The sequence below is a fragment of the Aspergillus ibericus genome (assembly GCF_003184845.1).
Source record: "Aspergillus ibericus CBS 121593 unplaced genomic scaffold BO80scaffold_14, whole genome shotgun sequence".
NCBI classification, from domain to species: domain Eukaryota; kingdom Fungi; phylum Ascomycota; class Eurotiomycetes; order Eurotiales; family Aspergillaceae; genus Aspergillus; species Aspergillus ibericus.
Window position 1 is genome coordinate 410,431 of NW_020292112.1, and position 21,386 is coordinate 431,816.

General features: G+C 55.5%; 7 protein-coding genes across 7 annotated transcripts; 2 read left to right on the forward strand and 5 right to left on the reverse strand.

Moving 5' to 3' along the window:
• Nucleotides 1–384: 384 nt before the first annotated feature.
• BO80DRAFT_472839 (uncharacterized protein) lies at nucleotides 385–1,952 on the reverse strand (the record flags this gene model as incomplete). The annotated part of the gene is made up of 6 exons (XM_025723152.1): nucleotides 385–888; nucleotides 955–1,016; nucleotides 1,080–1,459; nucleotides 1,524–1,594; nucleotides 1,656–1,692; nucleotides 1,758–1,952. 6 exons carry the CDS (start codon nucleotides 1,950–1,952, stop codon nucleotides 524–526), a joined length of 1,110 nt encoding a protein of 369 aa, XP_025576506.1. The 3' UTR covers nucleotides 385–523.
• An 802-nt stretch (nucleotides 1,953–2,754) lies between these two features.
• Nucleotides 2,755–5,104, forward strand: BO80DRAFT_404442 (trichothecene efflux pump; the record flags this gene model as incomplete). Its single annotated transcript, XM_025717683.1, has 10 exons — nucleotides 2,755–2,957; nucleotides 3,012–3,045; nucleotides 3,137–3,189; nucleotides 3,264–3,765; nucleotides 3,818–3,910; nucleotides 3,972–4,086; nucleotides 4,134–4,200; nucleotides 4,254–4,418; nucleotides 4,475–4,616; nucleotides 4,707–5,104. The coding sequence occupies exons 1-10, from the start codon at nucleotides 2,805–2,807 to the stop codon at nucleotides 5,102–5,104; spliced, it is 1,722 nt and encodes a 573-aa protein (XP_025576507.1). The 5' UTR covers nucleotides 2,755–2,804.
• Nucleotides 5,105–5,677: 573 nt separating this feature from the next.
• BO80DRAFT_41635 (phospholipid-translocating P-type ATPase domain-containing protein) lies at nucleotides 5,678–10,515 on the reverse strand. Its single transcript, XM_025718180.1, has 3 exons — nucleotides 7,002–10,515; nucleotides 6,679–6,908; nucleotides 5,678–6,604 (listed from the first exon to the last, which is right to left on the reverse strand). The coding sequence occupies exons 1-3, from the start codon at nucleotides 10,302–10,304 to the stop codon at nucleotides 5,749–5,751; spliced, it is 4,389 nt and encodes a 1,462-aa protein (XP_025576508.1). The 5' UTR covers nucleotides 10,305–10,515; the 3' UTR covers nucleotides 5,678–5,748.
• Nucleotides 10,516–11,690: 1,175 nt separating this feature from the next.
• BO80DRAFT_424098 (uncharacterized protein) lies at nucleotides 11,691–12,267 on the reverse strand. The gene is made up of 2 exons (XM_025719192.1): nucleotides 12,218–12,267; nucleotides 11,691–12,153 (listed from the first exon to the last, which is right to left on the reverse strand). Exon 2 carries the CDS (start codon nucleotides 12,098–12,100, stop codon nucleotides 11,840–11,842), a length of 261 nt encoding a protein of 86 aa, XP_025576509.1. The 5' UTR covers nucleotides 12,101–12,153; nucleotides 12,218–12,267; the 3' UTR covers nucleotides 11,691–11,839.
• Nucleotides 12,268–12,455: 188 nt separating this feature from the next.
• On the reverse strand, nucleotides 12,456–14,119 carry BO80DRAFT_424099 (iron-containing alcohol dehydrogenase). The gene is made up of 4 exons (XM_025719193.1): nucleotides 13,198–14,119; nucleotides 13,102–13,126; nucleotides 13,030–13,037; nucleotides 12,456–12,960 (listed from the first exon to the last, which is right to left on the reverse strand). Exons 1-4 carry the CDS (start codon nucleotides 14,074–14,076, stop codon nucleotides 12,661–12,663), a joined length of 1,212 nt encoding a protein of 403 aa, XP_025576510.1. The 5' UTR covers nucleotides 14,077–14,119; the 3' UTR covers nucleotides 12,456–12,660.
• Nucleotides 14,120–15,107: 988 nt separating this feature from the next.
• On the forward strand, nucleotides 15,108–17,453 carry catA (catalase catA; the record flags this gene model as incomplete). Its single annotated transcript, XM_025721400.1, has 3 exons — nucleotides 15,108–15,341; nucleotides 15,394–15,706; nucleotides 15,754–17,453. The coding sequence occupies 3 exons, from the start codon at nucleotides 15,108–15,110 to the stop codon at nucleotides 17,451–17,453; spliced, it is 2,247 nt and encodes a 748-aa protein (XP_025576511.1).
• Nucleotides 17,454–18,283: 830 nt separating this feature from the next.
• BO80DRAFT_379440 (laccase) lies at nucleotides 18,284–20,558 on the reverse strand. Its single transcript, XM_025716776.1, has 3 exons — nucleotides 20,241–20,558; nucleotides 19,704–20,178; nucleotides 18,284–19,644 (listed from the first exon to the last, which is right to left on the reverse strand). The coding sequence occupies exons 1-3, from the start codon at nucleotides 20,488–20,490 to the stop codon at nucleotides 18,537–18,539; spliced, it is 1,833 nt and encodes a 610-aa protein (XP_025576512.1). The 5' UTR covers nucleotides 20,491–20,558; the 3' UTR covers nucleotides 18,284–18,536.
• Between the last annotated feature and the right edge of the window lie 828 nt (nucleotides 20,559–21,386).

Below are 21,386 nucleotides of genomic sequence, written 5' to 3' on the forward strand. Positions count from 1 at the left end.
CCAGGGATGGGAAGTGATGAGGACTACCTATAGGCGACTCTTTCCACCTTACGAGATAGCCATTTCACGTATCCCCTTTCCTACCGAGGACCAGATGCTCACGCAACTTGACGGAAAGGCTACTCACGGGCTTTTCATTTCTTACGGATATTGTCCGTTATTTAATCTCGAGCCTTCAACCTGGTTGGCAGCCATGTCTGAGACCGATAGTGCGGAACGGGTAATAGCAACCCCCCGACCGCTCACCCGGACCCACTTGATATACCCTAAGCTTTAGCGTGTCTCCCTAACGTCAACTAGGGCTGCGAGCTAAATTCATGGCCTAGGCTCGATCCTACACAGGATCTACATACTCGGCCCCTGGAGATCTAACACCGCTGGGTATGTGCGTGAGCTGAATCGGGGATTTTGCAAGCATAGACATCGCATCAGGCAGGGCGGACAAGATATATATTGAATCATAGTCGATAGGGAAGTAGGGAACGTTGGCTATGGACATAGGAAAAAAGGCAGGACCAACTCGTCAATCACTCTCATTCACGCTCACGTCGGTGGTGACGTGGATGCCGGAGTTGGTAGGGATGATGCGCTCTTCCGAGCCGTTGCGACTCGCTTCGACATCCACTTGGCTCTGTGCTGTCACAGTATTTATGGCATTCAGCTTGATACTATGATGCCCCATGATGGAGCGCCCATTGTTGGTCCGACGAGTCGACGTGCCGTATATCCTCGACCGGCCAGTGGAGTCGCTCTTGCTGGAAAACCCGAGCAGCCGTTGCAGTTCTGGGAAGCGGAAGGTGATAAGCGATTTGAAGGAGGGAATGCAGGCGACAAAGATAGCGACGGCGACTTCTACACTGGACCAGTTGAGCGTGTTGACTAGCGTCCCTATACGAAGGTGCAGATGCGTTAGCTACTACCTCTACAACCCGATCAGAGCAAGGGATGACATACAAGTGTGATCATCGGAAAAGTTGCTGATGTAGGTCGCACGGATAATACTCGTCAGGGAGATCCTAACATGCACTGTTATGGCGGTCCTGGTTTGATCGAGCAAGGAGGGGAGGGGGCTGGCATACAAGACACCCAGACCGAACATCATCACCAGCCCGGCTCGTTTACCCATCGTCATGTTCAACCGCACCAGTTTAGGGATTGGAAGGGCAAAAAGCGCCAGGTCGGTAGCCAGACGGATCCCAAAAGAGATGTAGTAGAAGGCCGTGAGAGATAGGCATTTGCCCTGGACCATACCGCCGGCGTCCCATGCTTTGTGGATGGGCGAGCACTGAAAGATCACGACGAAAGTCTCTTCGATGGTTTCACCCACAACAAGCGCCAATAGACTCCAACAAGCGATACGGAACCCTTTCCCGGGGAAGATCTGCAGGTAAAGGAGGCAGAAGGAGGCTTTAATGAAGCCGAGGGCAAGAAGGTAGGCGATCATACTGACGAAATCCAGCTGGAAAACAGTGGGTTGTCAGCAAATGGCATGACTCAATCGTCATTTCAGGAGAGCTTCTTACCTTGAGGAACATCTCACGGGTCTCCATGTCGGGCACCGTCTCAATGTGCCTTCCATAGCCATATCGGGTCACTGCGGGAGAGGACTCGTCAACATTATAAAGGCGCCAGATGTGTGTCCCGAGGCGGCTTACTCCAGATACACACAAAACACAGGACAAAGGTAAAGACCTGGACAGGGCACTCGTGCGTCAGTATGGGGGAGATTGCGAGACTACCAGGGCTAGGGAGCATACCCAGCTGATGGCACATAGTAGATCGTCGAGACTGAGGCCCGTGAGATATCGGATTCTCACAAACAGACGGACCAGCAATCCACCGGTCGCGATGACCAGGAGAACCGTGTTACATGCAATGATCGACGGTACCCGCGATGCCCTCAAGTTGACTGTGTTGTCGGGAGGGAATGCTTCTTTCCACACCACTTCCATTGGAGGCTGCCCGTCTGGTCCGGCATGCAAGGTCCAGGGATGAAAGCAATGGCATTCCAAGTGGCTTCCGGGGAGAATCGATATTTGGTGGGGATCTCGAGCGTGGTGGTGGGCAGAGATGGCAGATGCATGGACGCTGGACGAATGGGTGGATGCACTGGATGGGTGGATAGGCGGATGGGGTTGTGGCCACTAGCCAGGGGTCCAGTCTCGCAGATGATGATGGTCAGGGATTGTGAATCCATCCTGTGCGAGTCTGCCAGAATGATCTCGGCCGCAGGGCGTCGGACAAAGGATACCTATATTGGTAGTATCGGTAATATTTCCTATGCTCCACCTGCTATCGAGCAATTAATATCATTGGCACTGACACGGCGACGCTAGCAGTAGTGCTTGGTTCTTTTAGCTAGGGTGCTTTGGTTGGATTGGATGAACTCCATTTTCTGGGTATAGGTTCCAGCTAAAGTCTTTATTCGGTGATAGTATGATATTCTGTTATTGTCTATCGTTTACGCGATCTAGGCCGGCTAGCCGCCATCTAGGCAGGGATCGTGATGAGCCCTAATGATCGGTCTCCCAGTCCGCGTCCAAGTCGCCTGATGCTTTAATATCCATGCGCCTTGGCAGAGACCAATAGAGAGGCCTAGTCCTCTCCATCATCATTCGATTCGTCATGGCTTCATTTCCGCCATCGGCCCGGCGCTTCGTGCTGCTGCTTCTTCAGCGCCTGATACCCTGCCCACACCTATCTTTTACCCTTTTGTCTTTCTTTCTTTCCTTTCATTCCCCTGTACTTTTCTCTCTCCGCCTCACCCGACATACCCACTCCTCCCAGAACCTTTTCGAGGCAGAATGACCGACTACAAGCAGGCCGCGGAGCTAAAGGCCACCCCTGTCGACCTAGATGAATTCCCGGCAGGGTACTACTGCAGTAAGAATTTTATCGGCTCGCTTATAGCCGTGTGCTTGATGGCCATCAGTCTGTACCTGGGTTATGTCTTGCCGGTCGGTCTCTCTCGCCCTGCTTCTATGTGGGCAGCCCCGCTGACGGTCGAGCAGGTGAACAGCTTGAGTGCGATCAATGCCGACTTGGGTATGTTGATCCATCCCCATGGCTGCTGCGTCACCCACTTCGCCCAGCTGGGACTATCGAATCATCATTAACAACCTGTTTCTGCCTGTAGGGCCGGACCCTAGCTATACCTTGATCTCGACCGTCTTCACGCTGATTTCCGGGGTAAGAGCACTCGTGCCAGGACGAGGCGAGAGACATCCCCCTTTCCATGGCCCATGCTAACGACCATGCTCTAGGTCGGCCTCCTGCTGGTGGGTCGCTTGGGAGACCTGTTTGGGCGCCGGTATATCCTCATTGGAGGCCAAGTGCTCGGTCTCATCGGTGCCATTGTCTGTGCGACAGCCAAGACTGTTCCCACGGTCATCGGGGGCAGTGTGCTCTGTGGCCTGGCTGCTGCCGTGCAGTTAACCTTCAGCTTTGTGATCGCTGAGCTGGTCCCTAATCAGGCGCGTCCGGCTGTGAACGCCTGTATCTTCATCACCACCCTGCCTTTCTCCGCGTTCGGAGCCGTGATCGCCGACCTGTTCATCGCTAACACGGCTCGATCCTGGCGCTGGACCTACTATCTGAACATCATCACCTGCGGCCTGTCCGTCATTCTGCTGGCACTGTTCTACTTCCCTCCCGGATGGGATGCCAAACGCGGAAACGAGAGTCGCATCGCCGGTCTCAAGAAGTTCGACTACTTCGGCTTTATTTTGTATGCCAGCGGACTGATTCTGGTGCTGCTCGGTCTCTGTAAGCCTGGACGTCCACTCCTTCTGCCTCGAGACTAACCCTATCCCCTCAGCATGGGGCGGCTCTTCGTATGCCTGGCACTCGGCACACGTCGTCGCCGTCCTGGTCATCGGATTCGTCTGCTTGGTCGCCTTTGCCCTCTATGGTACGTCAGCCCAGCAACGTGTGTCCCTCCCCAGCCTGCAAACTGACTCGGATCTCCCTAGAAACCTTCGTCCCCCTTGAACAGCCGCTTCTGCCCATGTCTCTACTCCGAAACCGCGGGTACGCCGGAGCGGTGTGCTCGGCTCTGGTTGGCAACATGGTCTACTTTTCCATGAGGTAGGATCACTCCCCAGCCGCCCTATTATTGACTCACGAAACCCTAGTCTACTATGGCCGACTGCCATCTCCGCCCTGTTCACCACCAACACCGTCAAGGCCGGCTGGCTCTCGGTGAGTGTCTCTCAGACAACATCCCCCTATCCACTCCTCTAACAGCCCAACAGATCTCCACCGGTGCCGGTGTCCTGGTCGGGGAAGTCGCCGCCGGTCTACTGATGAAGCCCATCGGCTACACCAAGTACCAACTCATCGTCACGACCATCATGATCACCGCATTCTCAGGCGCCCTGGCCGCCGTCAACCAACACCGCCAGTCCTATGGCATTGCTGTCAGCCCTCTCCTCCTCCCTCCCCTCTCCCACGCATCCATTCTAACCTCCACCAGTTCACCGCCATCGGCGGCTTCTGGGTCGGCTACCTCGAACTCATCACCATCATCATGTGTCCCCTCTACTGCAAACCCGAAGACATCGGTCTCGCCAGCGGATTCCTCGGCTCCGCCAAACAAGTCGCCGGTACCATTGCCAGTAAGTCAACCCCTCCCATCACATTCCCCCGCTATACCCAATCTTCCACCCATACCCAAAACGAAACAATCTAACAAATCCCCCCAACAGCGGCAATCTACATCGCCATCCTCGACGCCCGCATCGCCACCACCCTCCCCAATACCATCTCCACCGCAGCCACGAACGCCGGCCTGCCCTCCACCTCCCTAACCGATCTCCTCGACGCCGTCTCCGTCGGCACCACCACCGCCTACGACGCCGTTCCCGGCATGACTACCACTATTCTCGCGGCGGTCGCGGAAGCAGTTAAGACGGCGTACTCGCTGTCCTTTCGGACGGTTTTTCTGGCCAGTATTGCGTTTGGGGGGTTGTCGGTGGTCACGGCGTTGTTTTCGGCGCCGGTGGATGAGTGTTTTACGGGGGATGTGGCGGCGAGGTTGGTGGGGAATGGGGGGAGGGAGGAGAGGGTGGAAGGTGGGGAGAAGGGGGGTGGGGAGGGGGTTTGAGATGTTTTCTTAGGGGATATGTAGTGGAGGTGGTGAGTGAGTTGAGTAGGGTTTATGTTGTCTAATGTTATGGATCTTTGATGTGTGTATGAAATGGAGTCCCATTCTGGTATGAGCAGACTAGGGCAGGTATTAATGCAAACTATTCTATTATTCACTATTGTTGAGTAGAGGCCAGAAGACGAGTCATGTAATTCACTAAATAGCGGTCTATATTACAACACGGCAGGTGTGTATATATTCAAGGGTGGTATAAACAGGGCAAACAAACGACGTATTCACGTTCGTGAGCGGATTCAGACATTATAGAGAAGAAACAGGAAGAAGGCCAGCGATGCCCACGGGCACACACGCTGGGATAAAAGATGCGGTCCGAGCAGTGGGCTCGAAGAGCCCGAAAATCAAAGAAATCTGCACCGTGCGGTTGGAAATACCAAGGGAAACTGCAAATGACACCCGTCAACTCCGGGGGAATAAAGAGGGTAATCACAAGGGAAAATAAAGGGCGGGTAACATGGTAAGGGTGTGAGAAGAAATATAAGAAAGCACGGCTGCTCAAGAGCTTTTGGTCAAATCGCAACGGAAATAAGGTGGAGATATTAACAAATCGGAAGGGCCGCTGGAAAAGCAGGAAAGCAACTGATCTATACAGGGTATGTCGGGGGATCACTCCGGCTCTTGAGCGGACTGTGAGGCATCTGTGGCTCCATGTTCGCTGATTCGACCGTCAGGAGTTGACTCGAGAAAGCGGATGGTTCTCGACTGGTACTCTCTGAGGACGAGCGTCGCTGAAGCCCAAAGGCAACACTGTTGTTCGCACTGGTGACATTGCTACCTAGATCCGTTGGAGCGCCCTGGGCATCGACGAGAGGTGCAACGGGAGTGGAATCCGCCGTGCGGTCAATTCCCTGGTTGACGGGATAATCGCGCGTGAAATTAGTCTGCGGGGTATGGCTGCGGGCCGAGGGCGTAGTCGAGGCTTCGCTGTCGGACGAAGGTGCGAGCTTGGCGACGTCGGGAGGCACATAGGCTTCGTACTTCTTCAGATAGTCAAACTGGCCCAGAATCACTTGTTCTCGGACAATGTCCACGTCCAGCGGGAAGTAGACCTTCTGGATGCACTTGATGACGAATCGGGGGACGAGACACATCACCACGGTCAAAAACAGGACCACCCAGAACGACAGGGCGCCATAGACCTGCCGGGCAGCCCCATAGAAGGTCGCGGAAGATTCAAAGGACGAGTAAATACCGGTCCAGAAGAAGATCAACAGTGAGCTAATCGCGTTGATCAAGGTGGTCAGCCAATCCCATCGATACATGTTCATCATCACGTAGGTGTTGCTCGCAACCACCGCACAAGTAGCGACGAGGACACCCATGCGGTACCGGTCATCGATGCCGAGTCCGTTTTCGGTTTGGAAATTGGCCGCAGAGTACAGCTCATATGGCATGAAGAAACAGATGATGGATTGGTAAAAGCCGTCCAGCATGTAGATCCTGGTGACAGTCGTCAGCCTCGTTCTAGTCCCACGACACCAGACTCAGTGCCTGCAAGCAGCGATGTAACTCACCAGAATTTGAACTGCGTCCACTCCTTACGCTCAATGCCTCGCATGTAGAGCTGTGGTACTGCCAGGGACACCCTATCGTCGACATCCTGATCGAAGATTCCCATAAAGATTACAGGCAGGGAGGTGAAGGCGACGTTCACCAGGGTAATATATGTGTACTCGAAAAGGTAGGAGCCGTCGAAGTTGTCATAGATAGAATACCAAAACAGCGCAAACGTCCAGACCAAGTTCTGAGACCAAAGTCAGCATCAACATCCCCAAGCTAATCCATCCCGTGTGGTCTACTTCCACACCCGCCATCACCAGCCGGGGTATAGACTGACCTTATAGAAGAAATTGGCGGTGGTCTCGCCGAGCCGCCGGTACGCCCACCGTCCATGCACGAGAATCAGACGCTGTAGGAAACGGAACTGGCCGATGGCGTAATCGGCCGACATGACTGCCTGGCGACCTTCTTCTCCAGCAATGCCCACCCCGACATCTGCTTTTTGAATCATGGCGACATCGTTGGCGCCGTCTCCAATCGACAAAGCCATCACGTTCAAACCGGTCCTCACCATGTCAACAACCGCGGCCTTTTGGGCCGGGCTGACACGGCAACAGAGGACGGACTTACATTTCCGGCACAGCAACAGGAACTTCTGCCTCAAGGCATCATCCAACATCAATCGGAGGCAGTCCCCGTCGAGAACGAGGGCATGCGTTGGCGGGGGCGGTGAGTGGTCCTGGCGTGCAGCAGTCAATTCCTCATCCGAGCCCGTAATCCCAAACATTTCTAGCTTGCTGTCCAATTCTTTCGCGGCCATGTCGGCATCCGGTGCACTCATTATCATGATATCCATGTCATTGTTGAGAAGGTTGCAGGAGTAGCCAATGTTGATGGCAGTTTCGACCTTGTCACCAGTCAAAACCCAAAGCTTGATACCAGCCTCAGCCAGTAAGGAGATAGTGTCTGGTACACCATCCTGTAACCGATCTTCAATGGCAGTGCCACCCAAAAGAAACAAGTCCCGTTCAATAGCACTGGCGACCTCCTCCAGCTTCTCTTCACGATCCACGATGGCAGCGGCAGCCACGTCATGCTTGAGACTCCACTGACGGTAGTAGTCCTCGTCAAGAACCCGTTCGGCAATACAGAGCACTCGGAGACCTTCTTGGGCGAATGTTTCAAGATGCTGCGCGGTGGTATTCCGGAGCTCCCGTTGTTGACCGGGGGCCAGGCGAGAGTTAATGACCGTATCGGCACCCTTGCACAGCAGGCGAATCGTTCCATCCGGCATTTGGACAATCACACTCATTCTCTTACGCGTCGAGTTGAATTCCAAGATATTCAAAATCCGGTAACTGCGTTCTTCGCCCATGATATTAACGGTTAAGCTATCGCCGGAGCGACCCAACGCCGTGAATCCACAGTCTCGAGCAGTAGCCACCAGAGCGGCCTCATCGGGGGACTGGGCCTTGAACTCAATCTGCGGAGGGTCGCCTGGGGTACGTTCCGAGACCACCGTATGACACAAGGCCAGCGCGGTCATGAAGCTTTCCGTCGCCTGCCTCTGAGCATCGCCTGATGCACCGCCAAGATCTGCGGCGTATTGAGGCGAAACAAAAGTAAGGTTGTCATCAATGAGGTACGGGTTATCATGTAGCTGACGCAATTGCTTCAACATTTCCACCCGGCTGTCGCTAATGTGTTGGCGGGCCCTGGCAGCTTCCTCCTCCACATTCACTAAGCCCTGCCGTCTCTGCATTCCCAGTTGGGCTTCCGTGTAGGCCTCACCATAAGCGACCCCGTTGACGGTGCATTTCTTGAACTCCATCACATTTTGCGTCAGTGTGCCCGTCTTGTCCGAGAAAATGTACTCGATTTGCCCAATGTCATCTGAGATGTTCCAAGCCTTGGGGACGCAAGACATCTCCAACCGCTCATAGTACATGTACTGGTCGAAGAAGATGAAGAGCGCTTGGATCCATCGCACGATTTCCAAGGAGATGTACAGGGCAATGGGGACCAAGTTCTGAAACAGGACCACACCCACCCAAAAGGCAACGACACCTTCTACGGCGGGCGACCCACCATAAGAACCGTATTCAAAGAAAGCCAGAGAAGCATCCTTGAGCCCCCAGGCGAAGCCATTAATGAAACCCGAAATCAAACACATGATGAAGAGGATGGCAAAGTTGTAAAGAACGTTCCAATTCATGTTGCGCGCCATTTGCGGTCGCTTGGTCGGGGTAATGCCCTGGTTCAGCATAATCTTGGATTCCGAGCCCGTGAATAAGACCACACCCAATGCCCATTCCGTATTCTGAAGGCTACAGCCACGGAGAAGAATGTTGTTGATGGTGACGGGCTCCACTCGTTCTTGGGGCGGTGCCTGAGAATCGTCCTGTTGGTCCCAGTAAATGGCACCACTGAACGAGTACAGATTCGCATGAGGAGGAGGGCTCTCGATCGTAAACTCCGCTCTCTCACAGTCCCGGGCGTTTCTCACTGCCCGGCCGCAATTGAGGGCATGGCGGACCTTTAGATTTGTCTCGCCGTCCAGATTCTTGGTTTCCACATAGCAGGCGCCGTCCGGATCAGACGTTGACAGGATGACCATGTCAGCTGGGATCTGATCGCCATTGTACAGCCGCACAAAGTCCCCGACGTTGACATCTTTCCAGTGCTGGCGTTTGAAACGAGCCTTCCCTGAGGCGGACGTGGTCGGATTAAGGATGCTGCCCTTCGCTCGCGCCCAGGAGGGGTTGCCGCCGCGCTCAGATTGCAGATGGCCATCGGTAGGATCTGGCCAATCTCCAGAAGCACGGGCATCAAGGTTCGGTGACACGGTTGTCATCTCGATCGGGGAGGATGGTTCGACTGACGGCCGGGAATCCGCCATCTCGACGTCTCCCGCTACGTCTTTGTCGGCGGGCTTGCGCTGCCAGAGTTTCTTCATGCCACGGTACGTGTAGATGGTGGCACGCGTACAGGCCTTTTTGAACTTTCGCCAGGTAGACACATTGTCGGCAGTGACGTTGACATTATGCCATTCGGTAAGACGGTAGACTGGGGAGTTGTTGAGTTCGTTATCGGAGACTGTTCGCCTCCAATCCTCAATGGCATCCTTGATTGCAGTGACGGCGACGATAATGATCAGTGGGACGGCACTCAGGCCCGGGTCGGCATCTCCGAAGATCGAAAAGCACTGCAGGATGATGACGAACAGGAAGTAAAGGTTTGCGATATTGTGGAACTGCAACCAGAGGTTCTTCGGGACGAATGTCAACGGCGTGTAGATGGAGGTGCGAATCTTATTGCGGGGGTAGACGGCTTTGAGATTGCCTTCCTCGTCCCGCTCGCTATCAGGTATGGGAAGATTGAAGTAGACTTTCCGCGATGAAGATTCCGTGTTCTCGCCCTCTGGCGCCCCTGCTGCAGCATTAGTCTGGGAGTCTTGGGCGCCTCGCCGGTGGCCGCGTTCCAAGATGGACACTCTCTTCCGGAGGCCACCGGCGGCGGTCATCCGCTTCGTCGCCCATCGCGCGCGCTTCGTCGACTTCGCATCCTGAGAGGGGATCGGGGGAACCTCGTCTGAGGCACGACTCAGGTCCTCCTCCCCTTTTCCGTGAATGGTATCCATGAGCAATGTATTCCCCGAGTATCCTCAGCAATAGATGGCAACCATCGGACCGGCTGGGACGGAGGGACCCTGCGCGAGGCGGCCACGCAGGCCTTCGGGGCAGTGAAGCCGGCCGCACGATCGATTGATGCTGAACGAAAGGGTTGATATGGGTGAGCAATCGAGATCTCGGGAGTACTCGTCCGCTCCGATGAAGTTGTTATCCGAATCCGGCGAACGGGGAGGGAGTGAAGGAAGTGTATATGACGGGCGTGATCGCGGCGATCGGAGAGAGGGAGAATTCGACGAGGGCAGAAGACAAGCAAACTAGCCTCTGAAAGGGTCGAAACGATCAAGGGCGGGCCAGTTGGACGCGGACGTCGGAGGGGCAGTCAGACCACAGCCGCGAGTTTGCCAGGAGGCGGAATGCGGAGGGGAAGAGAATGAGAGATGCAGAATGGCTGGCAAGGCTGGATGGGAGGCGAGCTTTCGCAGTCCGCCTGTGCCGGGAGCGGCCGGCTTACTGGCGGCGATGCGCTTCCATTCGCGGATTCCGCTTCGAGGCAACCCGCCCGCGGATCCCTCGGACCACTCACAGCCCTCCATCTGGTCCGGGCCTGACTCAGCCGCTTTTTCTCCTCCTCTTCAGCTTAGCTAAGCGCTCTCTCCTCTGTTTTGTTCCGGTACGGAGTAGATCCTCCGTCCCATTTCTCTTTCACTATTCATAGCACCTGCCGAAGGTGAACTGCGGTTGACTCGGGCTGAGAGGGTGGCTGACGTCGTGCTGACTAGATAGATAGTTAACTACGGGCCAGTGGGTTGCTTATCAATCGGAAGCAGACGGTGGGGCCCTTCATCTTACCTCTTACGAACTATCTGGGCCGTGGACCGACTTTGCATCGGACTATGTTCAATAATTAAGCACCTCGACCGCGCCTTACAGGCAGGTCACTTTTATGTACACAACAGCACGTGACTGCGCTCCGCCTCCGCATCCTTTGGGACCATCTAGGTGGCATCAAGGTGGCTGTAACGGTACAGCCAGGGTAGTCTCAATGTCCGGATCCATTTTAAAAGTCGTAAAGTGGCATATCGCCATTGATCAGGCATGGGGTGTCCTCAGGCCAATGTGCGTGGTTGAGATATTACTAGCATAATATATTTCTAGTACTCCGCACCTGCAGAAGAGGAAAGGCATGAAAGGGCGCTCCGGATTCCCTGGATTCCAGACACCCCCCAGCCAAACACATTAAGTGGCATTTTCTTCCTTTGTGTAAGATTTATGCATGCTGCATAGTATGTCTCAAAGGCTGCGGCCTTGGATGCAACACCTGCATTGGGACAATGCCTGCCTCCTGAGATACTCTTACTCTGTAATCAAGTTTACTCTGGTAGGAAGTATGATATGTGCATTCAAAGTCCATTAAAGCATAAGTAAGAAGGCATTACACGACAGAAGACAAGAACGCAGCACGTGGTACACCGCCTGCCGACCGAACAGTATCCATAATCCAATGTCGTCAACAACAATCAACTCCTCCTTGTTCACTCCTCGTTCATTTCCACTGGCCCGCATCCTCGATTCCCCGTGCAATCCTCCGAGCTCCGTCCTCCACTCCGGTCCCCACGCTGCCCAGCGCATCCCCGACGGGCTTGCCTGCACTTCCCGTCGCCCCCGTAATGGTGTCGCCGACGCCTCGCCCGGCGGCCCCCGTCACCCCGCCGACGGTGCGAGAGACCCCACCGACCGTGTTGCCCAGAGTCGAAGTGACGAATTTGGCGGCGCCAGTCACTCCCGAGTCTTGAGAAGAGGGCATTTTCGGCTGTTTCTCGGTGATGAACGGATAACAGTTGGTTTCAATGGAGACAACTGGCGGACAGCGGACGGCTCAGTAACGATCCCCGCTTTGTTGGTCTGGCTACTGGATACGTACCTAGAGGCACTACTGTGACTGAAGGAAAAGCGGGTAGCAGAAAGTTGGTGTCTCTGTGCAGATCCCATCTGCTCCTCCAGCTCGAGGCTTGTTATATCTATCTAGCGGGGGGGTCGGGCTCAGCGACCCATGACGTCAGTGCGGAACACTCTTCCTTTCCTTGAGCTCTTTCTTGACGCGCGTCCACTGACACCGTCAGACGGTCAGATAGTTACACGGATTCTACATTTCGGACAATTTATGATTCCTATTGAATGGCCAGTGTCTCAACAGCAACACTCGTCAAGGATAACCCGGAGGAAAACGAGGAGCCACGGCCAGGAAATAAATAAACGAGCAGGAGCCAACTCATGAACGGAACGAGGTCACAATGTGGAAGAAAGACTCAATCCTTCTGGTCAATACCGTCGCTACAATGCAGGGACCGGCCAAAGAATACTACCTCACCGTGCCAGTTCAAGAATCCGAAGAACACCATCTTTGTCTGGAATAAGGCCCGTGTGCTTGGCCAAGACGTCAGTCATAGCCATGTCAGCGATCTTGTGCAACTGTTCGTCACTGGTCACGTTAACCTCGGACAGTCGCGATGGCAGACCCAATAGCTGGACAAATCGTAGCATGGCGTCAGCGGCTGTTGTTTCCTGGAATCCGAGCACCTCGTTGAAGATGCCAAGAATCACATCCTGGGCAGCTTGGGTCCGAGGCTGGGTGACTCGCAGCGTGGCCGGTAGGATGATACAGCTCTACAAGGTCGGTTAGTCTGGGTATGACCACAGTAATTGCTGAGGCTGGGTTGTCGGGGGAGAAATTACCGTCACGCCTAGACGTAGAGTGGTCAGCGGATCTCTCAATCATACCACTTGAAGATGACGGGCTTCACTTACCATGCTGCACACCAGCGACACTTCCCTGTTGGTAAAGAAACGGTGGTCAACACAATCCCTCGTCGCCAAAACGGTGATGGTCAACCCTTCACTCACAAGTTGATGGCCGATCGCATGGCTCGGCCCCATGGTGATCTTCCATTTGATGAACGGGATGAGGGCATCTCGGGAGCCTCGCTGGCACTCGGAGATTCCTTTCAGCAATTCTTCCTCGTTATGCTCTTCCCGGCCCATATGGTAATCCTTCAGGCCCCGGAGCAAGACCGGGAGTCCTTTCTTGACATGTGCGGCTGCTTCCTCGTGGCACTGGGGATTGCACAGCGTCTCCACAAAGTGATCCACAGCACGTACCCCTGAGGCCAGCCACAGGTGAGATGGCATGGTACTGGCGACTCGGGGATCCATCAAGATCAATGAGGGCGATCCCTCGCGGTGTACGAAGTGCTGCTTTTTCCCGTGGGAATTCGTGGCACTGGCAAACATGTTCCACTCACCGGCACTGAGACTGGTTGGCACGCAGATCAGCTTGGTGGTGGGTGCGTGGATCCCGTCGGGGCCAGCGAGGCCGTGGGCCTGATCGATCAGGGCCTCCATATCGTCCTCCCCGAAGCCAGCGGGTAGCGTGGCACTGAGCATGACAGCGATCTTGCACGCGTCGGAATACGATCCTGATCCGATGGAGACGACGGCCTGGATGTCATGATTCTGGACGGTGTGTGCAATGTCGATGATATCCCGGTATGGGGAGTGGCTGCCCACGCCCGTTTTCTTCTGTAGCGAGCAATGCGACAGGCGAGCCTCCAAGTCTTTAATTAGGGATGTCGTCGTGTCGAGGGTCGTGCTCACGACCAGAAGGATGCGAGATGCTCCCCATTCGGCCAAAGCGGTGGGGATATCCTCCAGATAGGAAGCCTCGAAGATGGCATCGTGGCCCTGCCGACCGTCTAGATCAAGCTGTTGGAGAGTCTGCCGCATTTTCCTGACCGGTTGCGTGTCGAGGCTGGGTTGAAAGGAGTCCGTGCCATCGGTCAGTCGGCCTGGGAAGGAGAACCACGCCACGTATTTATATTTTATGTTTTATGGGTTGACCTACGCATGACGCTACTGGCGGACGTTTCCGTCTCCTGAATCATATTTGGACGTTAGTTAGCGTCTGGGGCTTAGTTGAGCACTAAGTCATTCATAAATAATCTAAGTGCGACGCCGTTGGCTTCGGGCTTCGGAGGGTCGGTTAGCCCTATGCTCGATAATCACTAGCGGGAGAATGCAAAATCAGCGGCAACAACGTGAGCACCGGTTTAATCATTGCCTGCGACCGGCAGTGCCAGAACATGTCTGGGAGAAGGAACGTATCGGCACCTGTTAACATTCCCATTGCGATCTCAACTTGGTTGGAAAGGGGTGTTTTGACAAGCTGCAGACGCGCTTCGATGCATAGAGGCGCTTAACTGCTCATTATCGGGAAGATTCCCGAAGAAGGTCTGACATAGGATGGACCATTTTAACATACAGCTATCTACAAGTGCCGGGGTCAGGGGCCGGGTCAGGGTCCACCCGTGCAGCACATAGTAGTATATAGTAGCAGCAGCGGAAACTGTGTCACGGTCTTATCTAACCTTATCCTAGGGCTGAGCTGGGAATCCGCCAACCGCCATGAACATCTTCTCCTCCAGCCGCCATTGAACGTGCTGGGAGCAACCGGTTCACGCCGGCAATCAGGTTCCAGTGTGTTTTAGTGATCCTGCTTTTGTGCCATTCTCCCCGAGGGTCTATATCGGCTGGATTCTGAGAGGGGATCGTCGGTCACGGTGACGTCCCATTCCCGACGTCATGGTTACGTGCCATTCACCAGCCAACCAGATGCTCGCCATTACCCATGAGACCCCGAGGTATATCAGCTTATATGCAAGCCGTCTCCTCCCCGGTCGCTTTACATTCAGTCTCCTTTTGCCCTCCAATTCCTTCCATCCCGATAGTCCTATCTTCAACCTCCCGGCACTCTCACCATGGCCACTGTTGTTGCAGAGGGGCTCGAAAAAGCCCACGAGGCGGTCAAAAGTGCTGCCTCGAAGAACAAGAAGAGTGTTGACCTCGAGCGCGACATGGTGGATGTCACCACCAACCAGCGCCAGACCACCGACCACGGTGTCCCCATCAGCAATGCCGACCAATGGCTGCGGTCGGTTGACGACCGTCACACCGGACCTTCCCTGCTGGAGGATCAGATCGCCCGAGAGAAGGTATGGTATCTGTCATGAAGTAGAGGAGACGCAGATGATTGATAACCGTTAGATCCACCGATTCGACCATGAGCGGATCCCCGAGCGTGTCGTCCACGCGCGGGGAACCGGCGCATTCGGGAACTTTAAACTGCTCGAGAGCTGTGAAGATGTCACCTATGCGGGGGTTCTAACAGATACCTCGCGGAATACCCCCGTCTTTGTCCGCTTTTCCACCGTGCAGGGCAGTAAGGGGAGTGCCGATACGGTGCGCGATGTCCGTGGATTCGCGACCAAGTTCTACACCGACGAGGGTAACTGGGACATTGTTGGCAACAATATCCCCGTCTTCTTTATCCAGGATTCCATGAAGTTCCCTGATTTCGGTATGTCTCGTTGCCTCCGTGCCACCGACCTGGCTAACCTGGTGCAGTCCACGCGGTGAAGCCCGAGCCTCACAATGAAGTTCCTCAAGCCCAGACAGCCCACAACAACTTTTGGGATTTCTGCTACCTACACCCTGAAGCCACCCATATGTTCATGTGGGCCATGTCGGACCGCGCCATTCCCCGGTCCTACCGGATGATGCAAGGGTTTGGTGTCAACACTTTCTCGTTGATTAACAAGGAGGGCAAGCGCCACTTTGTCAAGTTTATCTGGACGCCCCATCTGGGTGTGCATTCCTTCGTCTGGGACGAAGCCTTGAAGCTCGCGGGTCAGGACCCGGACTTCCACCGCAAGGACCTGATGGAGGCCATTGACAATGGTGCGTTCCCGAAATGGGACCTGTCGATCCAGACCATCCCGGAGGAGAAGCAGGATGACTTTGACTTTGACATCCTCGACGCCACCAAGATCTGGCCGGAGGATCTGGTTCCCCCCCGGACCATCGGTGTGCTGGAGCTCAACCGCAACGTGGATGAGTTCTTCCCGCAAACGGAGCAAGTCGCCTTTTGTACCTCGCACATCGTACCCGGGATTGACTTCTCCGACGACCCGCTGCTGCAGGGACGGAACTTTTCCTACTTCGACACTCAGATTAGCCGTCTGGGAATCAACTGGGAGGAGCTCCCCATCAACCGACCGGTCTGTCCCGTGCTGAACCACAACCGCGACGGGGCCATGCGCCACCGGATCACCAAGGGCAGTGTCAACTACTGGCCCAACCGGTTCGAGGCGGCCAAGCCCGATGATCCTGCGCCCCAAGGCGGCGGCTTCGAGTCCTACCCGGCGCCGGTCACCGGTCGGAAGCGACGCGCGCTGGGCCCCAAGTTCCGCGAGCACCACTCTCAGGCCCAACTCTTCTTCAACTCCATGTCGGAGCACGAGAAGCTGCACATGATCAAGGCCTTTAGTTTCGAACTGGACCACTGCGATGACCCCATTGTCTACGAGCGCTTGGCCGGCAAGCGGTTGGCGGAAATCGACCTCGAGCTGGCGCAGAAGGTGGCCGAAGCCGTGGGCGCGCCGATTCCGGAGAAGGCCCTCATGGCCAACCACGGCCGACAAGCCATTCACCTGTCGCAGACGGAGTTCCCCCCCAAGTCTCCGACCATCGCCAGTCGGCGCATTGCCATTGTGATCGGCGATGGATACGACCCCGTGGCGTTCAAGGGGGTGCAGACGGCCGTGACGGCGGCCGGGGCCTTGCCCTTCGTCATTGGCACCAAGCGGTCGCCCATCTACGCGGATGGCGAATCCAAGGAGACGTCCCAGGGCATCATTGCGGACCACCAGTACGACGGCCAGCGGTCGACCATGTTCGATGCGACCTTCATCCCGGGCGGACCGCACGTGCAGACGCTGCGACAGAATGGACAGATCCGGTACTGGATCGCGGAAACCTTTGGCCACCTGAAGCCGCTGGCCGGCACGGGCGAAGCCGCCGAGCTGATCAAGGAGGCATTGGGCAGTGTGCTGGATGTGCACGTCGCGACGGCCTCCCAGTCGCAGCCGGTGGAGTGGTACGGCGTGGTCACGGCGGGGGGCGTCCAGAAGCCGGAGAGCTTCCAGGCGGGGGTGCAGATCCTCACGGACGCCAAGGATTTTGTGGGATTGTTCTTCTACCAGATTGCGCAGCATCGGAACTACCAGCGGGAGTTGGATGGGCTGAGTTCGACGGTGGCGTGGTGATGACCAATACCCATCGACGGAGTCGTGCACAAATTGTATATTATGATTATGCCTAGTGTTTAGCCGGGTGAAATCACCAACCTCTGTATCTAATCCGATAATCTGACGCTACGAGTACTTGTTTTCACCCACAGCCATACCCGACAGCCATCATCACCGAGGAAAGCAACGCGTCTACTCCCTGTCGATACCAGGCAGCCACTATCTTACCGATCCCCTGACTCTGCTCTTCCATCCATCGCTACCACGATACCATACTAGCATACATAGGTCGTATACACCCGCCCACCCCATCCAAGTAAGTCCCTCACATTCAATACCCCCACCATCAAATTAGACATAGATAGTAGTCTCCCACACACCCCAAACTCATCTCTCTGGAATGCCCACCTATCTATCTACATTCTACCTTTACATATACATGCTACCTATACGACAACGAGCATAATCAAGGTAGATGTTATGATATTCTGATTCCTGATAAAATTCATCTCTCACGGAATGGATCCGGTATGTGTGCAGCGGATCTAGTCTGTCTAGTCTGGTATGTATGCATAGTAGGATTAAGTTATTGGGTTTAGGTTTGACATCGGATGACAAGTGGCGGACTCCACAGGGATGGGGGGGGGGGGGTTTGTTTATTTGTTTGTTTTGATTACCTTCTTTTTTTTTTTTGGGTGGTGGTGTAAGGGGGAATGCCACGTTGTCACTACTATGGACTTATTCTCATAGTACTAGGTAGTTATCTCTGCTGTACGCTTACTGGGGTTCCTTGTTAGATATGCTGGTTTGAGAGGGTATTGTTCTCTTGGAAAGGATGTAATAGATTGATGATTAAATGCCATGATAGATGCAGAGTCTGAAGTAACGCCATGAAAGCAACAACCCACGTGTAATAAAAAAAACAGTCCATATCCAACGCCAGGAATGAAAATCTTTTTATCAAAGAAGATGCAAACAATGAGATAACACCGGATGCCGAAGATGCAGAATGACAGCCGCTGACGCCTGCGCCTCATCGGCGGATGCAATAGAAGGGAGGGGGGGGTGAAATAGGAAGGGCAATCACTAAGACTAGGGCGATTAATCAAACTTGGGATGACTGATCAGTTGATGCGTGGTAGGATCATCCGCCACCACCGGCAACTGGTATCGGTCCGGCACGGTGGGCCAGGCATCCACGCCGTCCAGGATGGCCAGGGCCAAGCCGCCCATCTCGTGCATGGACAGATGGCAGTGGATGAAGAAGGGCCCTGGGTTCACCACATGGTAGCGCAGGGCCAACCAGCTCTTGTTCGGAGTGGAGGGCGGCGTCTGGAAGGTGTCGCGCCGTTGGGGATTCTGTAGGTTGAAACTGTCCGGGATGTACTCCATGGCTTCGGCCACGGAGGAGTAGTTCCAGGCGCTGTCGCCCCACCCGAGCACGTAGAACTTGTTGGAGTGCTTGTGGATGGGGTGTTGGGGCTGGCCGATGGTGGTCATGTTGAAGATGAGGTCCACCCAGGTGTTGTTCTTGGTGGTGATGGTATATTGCGCGGGGATGGAGCTGTAGTTGAAGATGACGGGACTGAGGTCTTCGTTGGACATGGGGTAGCTGGCCTCGCCCAGGACCCAACGGTAGGAGGCATTATAGAGGTTCACGTTGAGGATTTGGGTCTGGTCGGGCACTGGCGCCGGGGGATCCGCCGCGAAGGGAACGATCTTCGCCTCGTCCAGGATGATGACGGAGCGGTCGCGATCGGCGGCCGTGCCGAGCTCGTTGATATACGGGGACGAGGTGTTGGTGATGGTGGGATCGGCGCCGGTGTAGGACATGATGGCGGTGCCGTTGATGATCTGGTTGGCAAACTTGTTGGCGGCGCGCACCGTGTATTGGCCCACCGTTTGGTTGAGCTTCACGAGGACGGAGAAGCGTGCGCCCGCGTACACGTTGATGGCATCGACCATCAGGGGCTCGACGTATTGCCCGTCGACGGCGTAGATGTACATGGGATGCTGGTCGATGGAGAAGACGAGGTTGGAGGTGCCGGTCATGCTGATCAAGTCATAGCTGACATAGCCGGAGGCCGGGTCGACGGACAGCACTTCCTGTTCCCCTTGGGTGGGTACGCAGCCCTGATAGAAGCCCGTGGGGATTTTCGTGATATTGAATGGGAAGAAGCCCAGGCGGGCCGGCAGGGGAGGCATGCAACTGGGACACGATTAGCCATTGCGACACAGCACAACAAGACGGGTTATAAATGGTCTCACCCCATGTCCGACATGGTGTTATTGCCCAGGGCATTCTGCTCGCCCGAACGGGTCAGATCGTTGATATGGTCCTGCGGGGGACAGATCACCGCGCCCTTGCCATTGATGAGGATGGAGCTGGCACAGTAGGCCTGCACCCCCGAGTCCTCTTCGATCTGCAAGGTCTCCTCCGAGGTGAAGGACCGCCAGTCGGAGAGCATGATGGGATGCGTGTTCTTCTCCGCCTGCAGCATGGCATCTTGATCCTCCGGGAGGCTGCTGATGAGACTAAACGGGCGCTCCACGTCGGCACTGGGTTCCACATAGATGGCACCATAGAGACCGTCGTCCATCTGCGCCCGGGTGTGGGCGTGATAGGCGTAGGAGCCGTAATCCGTCGCCGTCCACTCGTAGCCAAACTCCTCCCCAGGCTCGATCATGGCTTGGTTGAGACCCGGGACGCCGTCGGACCAGGGCGTGCCATACTGGGCGATGCCTAGAGCCGTGGGTTAGCCGGCAGGCCGGATGAAAGAGAGACCCAGGCAGGCCGTCACTTACCGTGCCAGTGGATGGTGGTGGCAAAGGGCATCGAGTTGTTGACCATCACTCGCACCTGGTCGCCCTGGAGCACCCGGAGGGCCGGTCCAGGCACTTGTCCATTGGTGAAGATGGCCTTGCGCGAGATGCCGGCGACGTTACTATCTTCCCATGTCAGGTCGAGTCGGAAGTCGACCACGCGGCACGAGGCCCATTGGAAGAGCGTGGAGAGGATGGGCAAGGCCAGCCCATTGGGGTGAGACCACTTCATGGTGAAGGAAGCAGCCGAGATGTCGAGAGAGGCGGATGGTGGGCGAAAGTAGGCGATCGGGGTGGTCGATGGTCGATAGATACAGACTCTTTGACCTGGACCCGGTCGAGCCGGGTCTTATATATTTGCTCGCCATTGTTATGATGAAGATTGTTATTGTTATGGTGGATTTGGCGGCTCCTCCGCCTGCCACGAGCGGCTGTTGACCGAACTCGTTCAACAATGGAATGCAGAGGAATGCGGTCGAGAGATAGACGAACGCCGCCGATGCTGGGCTTGGAGATGAGGAATGTTCGTCCGCGGGCTGCCACTGGCAAGGCCTCCGGAAACATCGTCTCCTCTCCTTCTCAATACACTCCCAGACAAGCATGTCTTTCTTCGCTTTCTGGCCCGGCGAACAAAGACATGCTTGTCTGGGAGTGTATTGTGCCACAATTGGGGTTTTCCCTTCTCCAGCCCTAGGTCGGCCTCGAGGCCTCCTCGGGAGTGTCATCACTGGCCGTGCATGCATCCACGTCTGCATTCTAACCAGCATGATCCTCATCGTTCTGCCTCATTCTGGAGGGCAAGACAGCAATGCACGCCGCTGAGACCGTCTCGGGCTGCCTCGTGCCCTGATTCTGCCCTGCCGAGATCGGACATACCGACCTGCCCGACCGCGCCCGTCTCCGACACCACGACTCCTAGGTACTCGTCCGCGATCCATCACCAATCCAGTGGTGAAACAGAATCCTGGAACTGCCCCAGCCCGGACGGCTCGCACCGGAGTCCAGTGGAGGGGCTTCCCCACTATGGCTGGCTTGCCCATGGAGAAACCCCGTCCATGACGTGGGAGATGGTTGCAGCTAATCCTCGCCTGGGCGGAAATTCCCTCCCCCCTGGGCGTCCTTGGCGAC

Coding starts and splice junctions, on each gene's coding strand:
- BO80DRAFT_41635 (XM_025718180.1), bottom strand. CDS start 10,304: ATGGATACCATTCACGGAAAAGGGGAGGAGGACCTGAGTCGTGCCTCA. Junction 6,909..7,001: donor CCGCCAATTTCTTCTATAAG/GTCAGTCTATAC, acceptor CTTTGGTCTCAG/AACTTGGTCTGGACGTTTGC. Junction 6,605..6,678: donor TGGACGCAGTTCAAATTCTG/GTGAGTTACATC, acceptor GACTGTCACCAG/GATCTACATGCTGGACGGCT.
- BO80DRAFT_424098 (XM_025719192.1), bottom strand. CDS start 12,100: ATGCCCTCTTCTCAAGACTCGGGAGTGACTGGCGCCGCCAAATTCGTC.
- BO80DRAFT_424099 (XM_025719193.1), bottom strand. CDS start 14,076: ATGCGGCAGACTCTCCAACAGCTTGATCTAGACGGTCGGCAGGGCCAC. Junction 13,127..13,197: donor ATGCGATCGGCCATCAACTT/GTGAGTGAAGGG, acceptor CTTTACCAACAG/GGAAGTGTCGCTGGTGTGCA.
- BO80DRAFT_379440 (XM_025716776.1), bottom strand. CDS start 20,490: ATGAAGTGGTCTCACCCCAATGGGCTGGCCTTGCCCATCCTCTCCACG. Junction 20,179..20,240: donor CACCACCATCCACTGGCACG/GTAAGTGACGGC, acceptor CCACGGCTCTAG/GCATCGCCCAGTATGGCACG. Junction 19,645..19,703: donor AACACCATGTCGGACATGGG/GTGAGACCATTT, acceptor ATCGTGTCCCAG/TTGCATGCCTCCCCTGCCGG.